This window comes from Myxine glutinosa, chromosome 1, assembly GCF_964187855.1.
Source record: "Myxine glutinosa chromosome 1, kmMyxGlut1.1, whole genome shotgun sequence".
Classification (NCBI taxonomy): domain Eukaryota; kingdom Metazoa; phylum Chordata; class Myxini; order Myxiniformes; family Myxinidae; genus Myxine; species Myxine glutinosa.
In genome coordinates, this window is record NC_136261.1 from 405,685,156 (window position 1) to 405,696,398 (window position 11,243).

Consider the following 11,243-nt stretch of genomic DNA (forward strand, 5'->3'; position numbering starts at 1 on the left):
TGACTCGGAAGACCCCAAAGGACTCTGAAAATCCAAAATACCCCGAAGACCAAAAAGACCCAATGGGCCCCAAACACCCAAAATACCCCAAAGACCCAAAATACGCTGAAGACCCAAAAGACTGAAAAGACCCAATGGACCCCAAATACCCAAAATTTTAGTTAGACCCAAAGACCCTAAGACCTCAAGGACCCAGAAAACCCTGAAGACCAAATAAACCCTAAACACCCAAAATACCCAAAGACACAAAATACCATGAAGACCAAGAAGTCCCCAAAGGCCCAAAAGATAGAAAAGTCATTGAAAACCCAATTGACCCCAAACACCCAAAATACCCCGAAGATTCTTAAATACCCAAAAGACCACAAAAACCCAAAAAGACACTGAAGACCACAAATTCCCCCAAGACCCTTAAAGACCCAAAATACCACAAAGATGCAAAAGACTCCCAAAGACCCTTAAATACCTAAAATACCATGAACACCCAAAAGACCCCAAAGACCCTTAAATATCCAGAAGACCCAACATACCCCAAATATCCAAAAGACCCAAAGACCCTTAAATATCCAGAAGACCCAAATACCCCCAAAGACTGCAAGACCCTTAAAGACCCAAAAGACAAAAACCCAAAAGGCCCTGAAGACCCAAAATTCCCCAAGGACCCATAAAGACACCAAAGACCCCAAAACACTGAAAAGACCCCAAGACCCTTAAATACTCAAAATATCGCAAAGACCCAAAATACCCAAAAGACCCTGAAGATCCAAAGACCCTTAAATACCCAGAAGACCCAAAAGACCATAAAAACTGAAAATACCCCAAAGATCCAAAAGACCCAGAAGACCCTTAAATACCTCAAGGACCCAAAATATCTCAAAGACCCAGAAGACCGAAAAGACCCCAAAAACCCAAAAGACCCAAAACATCCCAAAGACCCCCCAAAAAATCGAAAAGACCCAGAAGACCAAAAAGTTCCTGAAAACCCAAAATATCCAACAGAACCAAACAATCCAAAACACCAAAAAGATCCTTAAAGACCCCGAGGACCCAGTGGAACCCAAAGACCCAAACTACCTAGAAAAGGCCATTTTCATGACCGAAAAGACCCAAGGACACCAAAGAGGCAGAGGCCCCAAAGGACTCCAATGACCTAAAAGACCCCGCAGATTAAAAACTTTACACTGCAAAGTACACAGAGTAAACTGAGTGTTAATTTACGTCTGTAGGATGTGAATCCAAAACACCAAAAAGACCCTTAAATACCTTGAGGGTGCAGTGGACCCCAGAGACCCAAATTACCCCAAAGACCCAGATGACCGAAAATATCTGAGGACCCCAAAGATCCAGATGACCCAAAAGATCCCAAGGATGCAAAAGAGCTTGAACACCCAAAAGTACCAAATGAACCAGAGGACCCAAAAGACCCCGAGGACTCCGAAGACCCAAAAGAAGAGTAATTATGTCTCTTACATTGGAATTGTAGACGGTGGCTTGCAAACTGAGCCTCAAGGTCGGTGTATGGAAGCGTTCTTTTTTTTAAATCACAATAAATATAAGGTACAGGGAGGTGAAATTCGCTGAACGTGACATGCAAAGTACGCAGAGTAAACTGAGTGTTCATTTACGTCTGTAGGATGTCTAATAAATAAAGATGATATAAGCATCCCTGACACTAGGCCAAAACTTCGGCATGCTCACGCCGCTGTACCGTCAAAAACTGTTCCAACCCGTCATTTTTGACGGGCTTTATACTCATCTCTCTTATAATGCAGCAAACCACAGTTTGTAATCGCCTTCATCCAGCCAATGATCCAATAAACTTTTTTTCTCTCCATTGTTAAGGAAAGAGCTTTGCTTATCCTAATTCGACGACTGCCAGATAAATTATTTTTGTGTGTGTACTTACCGGAAACATTCATTGTCCAATGGCTGCACCCGCTACCTCACGTGCAAGTGGTGGCCAATTCTGGAGACAGTCCTACCTCCCTTGAATTCGGCCGATACCGAGCAACGCTGTTTATTCCTGCTATGTAAAACACACTGTAACCCTTGCCTGCAGACAACAGTTTTTTGGAATGACAGAATTTTGATTAGATAATTGCCAGAATACCAGAAAGGGCCACTCATACTTTCACATTCTTGTTATGAAGCCATTCCAGTGTTGCTTTGGCTGTAATCTTGGCGTTATTGTCCTGTTGGAACGTAAATCTTTGCCGCAGTCAAAGGTCTTTTGCACTCTGAAGCAAATTATCTTCAAGGATTTGCCTGTATTTGGCTCCATTCATTCATATTTGGCTCCCTCTGTCCTTACAAGTCTCCCAATCCCTGTTGCTGAAAAGCATCCCCATAGCATGATGCTGCTACTACCATGCTACACAATAGGGATGGTGTTAGATGGTTGATGAGCTGTGCTTGGATTCCACCAGATGTAGTGCTTTGTATTCAGGCCAAAATTTAATTTTCCTCATCAGACCACAGATTATTTTGCCTCATGCTCTGAGTCTTTCACGTACCTTTTTGCAAACTCCAGGTGTGCTGTCATGTGCCTTTTTTCTCAGGAGTGACTTCCATCTGGTCACTCTACCATAAAGCCTAGATTCGTGAAGTGCTGCGGAGACTGTTGTCCTTCTGGCAGGTTCTCCCATTTCAGCCAAGGAACTCTGTAGTTCTGTCAGAGTGGTCATTGGGATATTGGTCACCTGTCTGACCAAGGTCCCTCTTGCCCGGTTGATGAATTTGGTAGGAGGGCCAGCTCAAGGAAGAGTCTGCGTAGTTCCATATTCTTTCCATCTCCTAATGATGGAGCTCACTGTGCTCTTGGGAACTTTCAACACTATAGAAATTGTTTTATATTCTTCCCCAGATCTATCCCTCCTCACAATTCTATCTTGAAGTTCTACAGACAGTTCCTTGGACTTGGGGCAAAGTTTCTGACATGCACTGTCAACTGTGCGACCTTATATAGAAAGGTGAGTTTCTTTCTAAATCAGGTCCAATCAATTGAATTGGCCATAGGTGGACTCCAACTAAGTTGTCGAGACATCTCAAGGATGATTAAAGGAAATTGGATACACCTGAGCTCAATTTGGAGTGTCACAGCGAAGGGGATGAACACTGATTGACCAGACATTTCAGCTTCTGATTTTTAATTATTTGGGAAAAATTTCTAAGAAAAAAAAATCCACTTTAACATTATGGGGCATTATGTGTCGATAAGGGACAAAAAATCTCAATTTATCCATTTTAAATTCAGGCTGTAACAACAAAATGTGAAAAAGTCAAAGGGTGTGAATACTTTCTGAAGGCCTTGTACGTGTTGTTTCAGTAAGTCCTTCCCATTAAATCTTCCAAAATCTTGGCTTTATATCACCCACCTCCACTGCTTGTTCCTCCTTTATTTCATACTAGCAGAAGTACCCGGCATTGCCGGGCGGGGGAGGGGAGGGGGAGGGGGAAGGGGAGGGGAACGGGGGGGAGGGGAGGAAATGGGGAGAGGGGAGAAGAGGGGGGAGGGGTGGAGGGGAGGGGGGCGGGGTGGAGGTGAGGGGGAAGGGGGGAGGAAGGGGGAAAAGAGAGGGGGAGGGGGAAAATGGAGGGGGAGGGGGAGGGAAGGGGAGGGCCAGTCAACAATGACGTTGCAGTTCTCATGGTCGGAGAGCAGCACAACAATCGCGACATCGTCCTGCATCTTCGCAACAGCACGAAGCGGATTTTGGAGACTCACCGATCCTGTGACACCCTCCAGTACCGGCGTTGCCGGGCGGGGGAAGGGAGACCCGTACATTCCCAACCCGTACATTCGCCCTCTCGACTCAAGCTCACTCGGACAAAAGCCTCGCACAAATTACACCGTGAAGGCCCAATGGCCATGTCTATGCCACAAATCAAGTACGTGAGCGAGTCGGGCGCACTGAATTGAAAATATATAGAACGCTCATACTCCGTGAAAAGTGAAGCCGCCGTGTTGCCATCTTGGTTAGCACGACTCAACCAACTCGCTTCGCGGATCTCGTTTGTTTTGAAAGTGTGAATTACGTGCGAACGCGTAACTGTGAGTTTATGGCGGCAAGGAACATCACGTGATCGCTCTGAGCGAATCAGCGCGCTGCGCTTCCGCAGCGGCAGCTTCCAGCCACAGCAGATACAGATACACGCAGATACACCCTCCCCTCCCCTCCCACACGCAGCTTCCGTGTATAATATTCCTCGCTGAAATGCGCTGAGGTAAAAATATGGTAAAAAAAATATTATGAATTTTTTTTTTTTAGGTCGGCCATGTTCTTCCCAGGCTCAATGGTCATGTCTATGCCAAATATCAAGCACGTGAGCCTCTCCGTTTAGGAGTCTATCGGTAACATTACATACACACACACAAACTGTGTTTTATATATATATATTTGGACCTGCTTTCCGGAGACCGGTCGATCCTAATCTTCCCACCAGAGCTTCACGCAGGTGGTATACCACCATCTTATGTCACCTGTTTCCTCCCATCCTTATCCACATTTGTTTTTACCCCATTGACCCTGCCTTGTCCAAATATCACTTGTACGTTAATGCATTTTTTCTTCCTTCCTCTCTCTTTTCCCTTGCTTATTGTATCCAACTGTTGCCTTACTCTGCCACCTTGTTCTTTCATGAGCCTCGATCTTGCAAAGAGAAAAAAAACAACCACATACAAACAAAAACCACGATGGGCCAGCCTGGCGTTTTGCATTTTTTTTTTACAGTTTGAACATTATGAACTGTAGAACAAAAAGCCTCTGGTTTAGATTCAATACATTCAAAACTTCAATCCACAGGGATAGTAAAAGAAATAGGATTCAAAAAAATTTCTGATGGCAAATATTGAGATTTTTCCATAACAGACAACAAATCCTGTGAGAATTTCTATTTATGAATACGTAAGAGTTGTCGTCTACATGTGACCAAGGGTGAGATACATCTTATTATAATCGAGCAAATGTATGGTTATGTATGTTTGTGTATTTGTAACCAAAATGTCTTCTTCTTCTTTGAATAAAAATAACACCCAAAACACTGTTTGTGAACTCTTAATTACGTACTGTTGGAATATACCTTTTGACACTTTAGACTGCTGAGACCTCTCAGACACTTTTTTTTTGTATACAAGATTGAGGCTCGTGTAAGAGCTAACATTAATCACAAAAAAAACAAACGGACACAAGACGAAATAAAGGGAGCGGGAGACAAGACGAGGTGAGAGGGGGAAGCACACAAGTACAACATTTGAGAGCAGGGACATCAGGAGATCTGTGGGAGGGAGAGGGCTTGGGGGGGAGAGCGCATGGGAAGGGGAGGGTGGGAGAGGTATAAAATGCATGGACACTGCTCGGAATTCCAGGAAAGAAGTCGGCATTTCAAAAAAGTGGATCTGGGGTGAATTAACGGGGGTAGAAAAGATCAAGGTTTTGGATGGGGGAAGATACGAGATGGTGGTGAACAGCTGTTTTAAAGACCTGGAGGGAGGAGTGGGATTGAAGAGAGTGAGGGAGTTTGTTCCAGAGGCGGAAGAAAAGAGGCATGAAAGAGTGAAGGTGAGCAGAGAGTCTTCATTTTGGCAGTTTGACCCTTTAACTCCCCCAAGACCCTTAAGACCCCTAAATACCCTTCAATACTCCATATACCCCGAAGACCCAAAATACCCCGAAGGCCCAAAACATCCCGAAGACCCAAAACATCCCGAAGACCCAAAATACCCTTAAAGACCCAGAGGTCATTGGTAGATAGGGCCTAAAGTCCTTTAAGACCCAAAAGACCCTGCTCTGAAAGACCCAAAATACCCCAAAGAACCAAAATACCATGAAGACCGAAAAGACGCAGAAGACACATGTAATAATGGTTCAATAGCATGTAATTAATAGACGTGCTGAAGTCGTATTCCAATAGTATGTACTTAATAGATGGACTCAGTTAATTTAAATGGTATGTAATTAATAGACATACTGAACTCATATTCCAATAGTATGTACTTGATAGATGTACTCAGTCAAATTTAAATGGTATGTAATTAATAGACGTGCTGAACTTGTATTCCAATAGTATGTACTTAATAGATGGACTCAGTTAATTTAAATGGTATGTAATTAATACATACTGAACTCATATTCCAATAGTATGTACATAATAGATGTACTCAGTCAAATTTCAATGGTATGTAATTAATAGACGTATTCTGGTTTTAATCTAACGTAATGATTCAACGTAGTCAGGTTTCAATGTTGTATAATTAATGGACATATTCAAGTTTCAATGATGTCTTTTTTTTAATTATAATGGAGCAAACGTATGTGGTTATGTATGTATATTTGTGACCAAAACGTCTTCTTCTTCAAATTGGCTTTAACAAATTCCAACATTACCTCCGCCACCAAAGGTAGATGGAGGTTATGTTTTCACCCCTCTGTCTGTCCGTCCGTTTGTCTGTGAACAAAATATCTCAAAAAGTTGTGGACTGATTCAGACCAAATTTGGCAGAGATGTAGCGTGTGACAAGAACGAAATTATTCAATTTTGGTGAAGATCCGGATCCGGATCCAGCTAGTAGAATTTTTAAAGTGATTCTTCACCATTGATTGATATGGGCAACCAGGTGGAGGTATGCTCTCTACTGAATGCCATTCTAGTGTTGTTTATATATTTAAAGCTAACCTAAGAAACACATTTGTCACGAACCCGTATTCATCAGCGCTACTTTTTTTGTTACTTTGACTTGATTAATCGAGATCGTGACGTGGGCAAAATAAAATATACGACGTAAAAACCCAGCCGAAAGTCTAAGGGAGGTGGTGTATTGTGGGCACATCTGCTCTGTGAGGCTGCAAGTTCAACTTTCCCATCCAGTTTTTGATAAATTTGTATTGACCTTCCCTTCCAATTCTAACTGATAATTTAAAATAAATATAAATTTGTGCTCAGTTCCTTTTTATTTATATGTGTTGGGCTCTGATTTCTGATTTACAGTATGTATTCAATCAGAGTACAAAATATATTTGGCCGACCTCCCCCACCATCCCCCCAGCACCATCCACCCCCACCATCCCCCCAGCACCATCCACCCCCCCCCACCCCACCACCTCCAGCACCATGCACTCCATCCCCCCTCTATCATTCACCAACCCCCTCACACCTCCCCCCACAGCCCCCAATACACCATCACCACCACTAACCACCATCCCTCACTCCCTGAGACAGCAGGCATCGCCAAAGATGCCTGTTCCGCTGAAGCGACGTGTGGTGAGGCACGCCGAGCCACGCTAGAGAATGCAATTACAGATCAATTTGACATGATACTTTGAACCACTGTTCCATGAATGAAATATATAACACTGATTTGTTGTTGTTGTTGTTGTTGTTGTTGTTGTTTGAATCAATCACAGGGGGACAAATGAAGCTCGTAAGGAAGTTCCCCTGCACCTCGTGTTCTCACAGCTTCACCACCCAAGGCGCTCCGATGATGCACACGAAGGGTCACCAACCGGTCTCCCCTGAAAAGAAGCACAAATGCAGTCATTGCTCTTATAGTGCTGATCACAAAAAGAACTTGATGAACCATGCTCGTGTCTGCTTGGCAGTGAAGCTGTACACCTGCGGTGTGTGCGGCGAAAGATTCAGCGAATTGAAAAACATACAGAAACATGTGCAAGTTCACAACATCGAGGGCCCTTACAAGTGCAAAGTGTGTAAAAACACATTTTCAAAATTATCGAATCTTAAGCGGCACACATTGATCCACACGGCAAACAAACCATTTATCTGTGGCGTGTGCGGTAAAGGATTCCGTTCTTCGTCATACTGTCACATGCAGGATTCACACGGCAGAGCGCCCGTGCACACGTGCACCATGTAATAAAAACAGTCATTCAGCTGTCGCAACAGGTGTGTTAAACACGTGAAGATTCGCGATGAATGCCCATTCACATGCACTGTGTGTGTATAAAGACTTTCACTCATTCTTTCTTAAAAGCATACTTGGAATCACATCCGGGGCGAAGGTTTGGGCATGTAACTTCTTGGCACGACTCCCTAGGGTGCCAATGATGACCCCTGGCAAGCAGCGAGAGCCCCCAAAAGGGAAGCTGGCTGCTACCAGAAAAATCTCCAAATGACTAAACTGTGACAAATACAACAATAAAGAGCAATCGGAGAATGCAGACCCTCGCCAGGACGTGTTTTTAGTGGTTTTAAGGCTTTTGTGTTAAAACAGAAAAGATGGTCTTTTTTTTTTTCTCCACCAATTTATCCCTAGATTATGCTCAATAAATTTCATCTTGATTGCATGAAGTTTTGTACTTGTCGAATTATGACGTCATAATGGAGGCACCCATGACATCATCATTAACGTATGTTATTCCACATGGTGAGTTCTTTACAATGAGCCATGTCTAAATTTTTCTATTCAGCACTTTTGGAGATATAGAGGTGCAAAGTTTTTAGTTTTTTCCAAAATGGCACCTGTACCACGTGACCTATGACATCATAATTATCCAAAAATTATACAAGGGTTGTATTTGCATTGTACTTCGAGCATTGTACTTGTCAAATTATGACGTCATCATTAAAGACACCGATGATGTCATCATTAACATATCTTATTCCCCATGGGGAGTACTTCACCATGAATGTTCAAACTTCTGGGGGGGGGGGGGGGATGTGCAACTCTGCCCCCCCTTATGTTTGAGGGGGGCAGAGAGAGGAAGAAGGTTGGAGGAGATGGAGGTAAGAGTTCGAAGGGAGAGGAAGCGGGGAGGACACTTTGAGGAGGAGGGGTGAATTGGAGAAAGAGGAGGGTGGGGATATTTGAAGGGGAGGGGTGAGGGGGGAGTTTAGGAGGGGAGGGGTGAGTTTGGATTTTAGAAAATGTTGGACGATTAATGGAAAACGAACATTTATTGCAAAATGAGTTTCTTGTGATTTTCAAATCAGAGATACGCTTGAAAACCTTTGTCGCAAAGCACAGTAAATTTGTCAACGACAGGATACGAGAACAACAAAACGTTGTTCTTGAAACGTGATCTTAAAAAAAAAAAGGTAGGTACTTTGGGCACAGGTAGGACACTGTTGCACCTTCTGATACCTATGAACAATGAGTGAAAACGTGTGTGTGCGTGTGTTTTTTTTTTGAAGGATTGCTCTCGTTGACACAACCGTGGACACATTAATTGACATGGGAAAGTGCCCAAAATCTGAACTCGACGGTAGACAGGTACTCGACATACAACCCACTGGGAGATGAACACCTGAGATCCTCGGTGAAGCAAGCTTGATTAACTTACAAATTCGATCTGTAGTACCCTCAGTATATTTAACACCAACGTAGAAATGGCCAATGTATTGGTAGACCACCGTGTGATTGAAACTCCTGTTCTGAGCAGTGATGTGGGATAAAAACGTACCTGGCGTTGCGATGCAGAAACCACTGAAATTCCTGCGGTATGGTATGATTTCCTCCAAAACAACGCAGCGTCTCCTCGCCGGGGCGATACACAGTCTTCGCTGCAGAAGTGGGGTTGATAGATGTTCTAACCACAACCACCCTTATTCTCCTGATGTCTGCCACGGGATTACTACTTTATCCGAAGATGAAGGACCCATTGTGAGGCATCCTGCAAGCACATAAACAGATCAAATGAATGAAGAATGAGTGAGCAGTCTCAAGTCTTTATTTAATGTGGAGTTGTAGCTCCACCACTCGCCAGTTGAGGCAGCGAGGCTCCATCAGCTGACTGATATGTCCGGATATTTTAATTTACGGACAATTGTGATTTTTTTTTCTATAACCTTGGCAGGTGCAGCACCCGAACTGGGTTCTCAAGATCAAATTTGGCGAGATGCCCTTCCGAGCTGAGTCGGAGTCGAGCCGTGTTTGGCTGTCAACTCGGATATCTAAGTTTTAAGGTTTTTTCTGGTTTAATTGTTTTTGATTTCTTTGGTCTTTTCTGTTTTTTAAAGGTTTTTTTTCTTTGATCCCATATGGCTGCCAGACCATGTGACCGATGACATCATAAATTTACATTCTCCAATATAATTGTTGTGTAGAAATTTCAACTGATTGGGCTAAGTGTTGTATTTGTTGAATTATGGTCATAATTAAGGCACCAATCAAAAACACTTCTTTCCCATATGGAGTTCTTTACAAAGAGCCATGTTTCAATTTTTTTCCATGTAGCGGTTTCAGAAATATAGATGTGCAACGTTTTTCGTTTTTTCCAAAATGGCACCTGCACCACGTGACCTATGACATCATAATTATCCAAAAATTATACAAGCGTTGTACTTGCATTGTACTTCGAGCATTGTACTTGTCAAATTATGACGTCAATTATGACGAACAAAGTTTCGTCCAAATCCGTCCACAACGTTTTGAGATATCCTGCTATATGTTGGTTTTCGCCCCGTCACTCAATGGGGAAAAATCATATAACAATTAAGTAATTCTCGTATCCGAATCCATATTCAGATTTTCACCAAAATGGAATCGAATCATCCTTGTCAGACACACAACCTCTCCACCAAGTTTCGTCCAAATCCGTCCATACATTTTTGAGATATCCTTCGATGTATCGTTTTTAGCCCTATCCCCCAATGGTGAAGAATCAATTAAAAAATTCTAGTAGCCGGATCCGGATCTGGATCTTCACCAAAATCTAATCATTTCGTCCGTGTCACATACACTACCTCTCTGCCAAATTTTGTCTGAACCCGTCCACAACTTTTTGAGATACCCTGTTCACAGACAGACAATCAGACAAACAAACAAGAAATATGTCGTGCGCATAGCACGATACTTACGAAATCCCTGCAATAAGTTGTTGGCCTATGATGACCTCAAAAATAATTGGTGGTTGAAATCAGTGACCAAATATGCAAATCCTCTTAAAATTTCAAGTCGATTGGATGAGAATAGAGGATTTTAGAAATTTGACAAAGTTGATGACCTAAGGCCTATGTTGACCTTTTGACCCCCAAAACAATAGGCTTCTTGCTTATGCCCAACTCCACCATTTGGTGAAGTTTTGTGAAGACCGGTTGAAAATTAAATGATTAATCAATAAATCAAAAATATCCTTGATAGCCACATCACTTGGTCACTCATGTTCAAATATTAGCTTCCCAGCTCAAAAGGTGCCTGAGATATTGGCCAAATGAGAAAGAAATTAAATAAATGATTAATAATGAAAATAAATAAATAATAATCATAAAAAAATTAAATTATTAATCAA

The 11,243-nt window shown here is 42.6% G+C and overlaps 1 protein-coding gene across 1 annotated transcript in view; it reads left to right on the forward strand.

The window, feature by feature from the left end:
• LOC137412928 (uncharacterized) overlaps positions 1–8,174 on the forward strand; it is a 40,508-nt gene extending 32,334 nt beyond the window's left edge. The window contains exon 6 of the mRNA XM_078770445.1: positions 7,401–8,174. Within this exon, the coding sequence (XP_078626571.1) occupies positions 7,401–7,870 (470 nt within the window). The 3' untranslated portion in view covers positions 7,871–8,174. The remainder of the gene's footprint in view (positions 1–7,400) is intronic.
• The last annotated feature ends 3,069 nt before the right edge of the window (positions 8,175–11,243 follow it).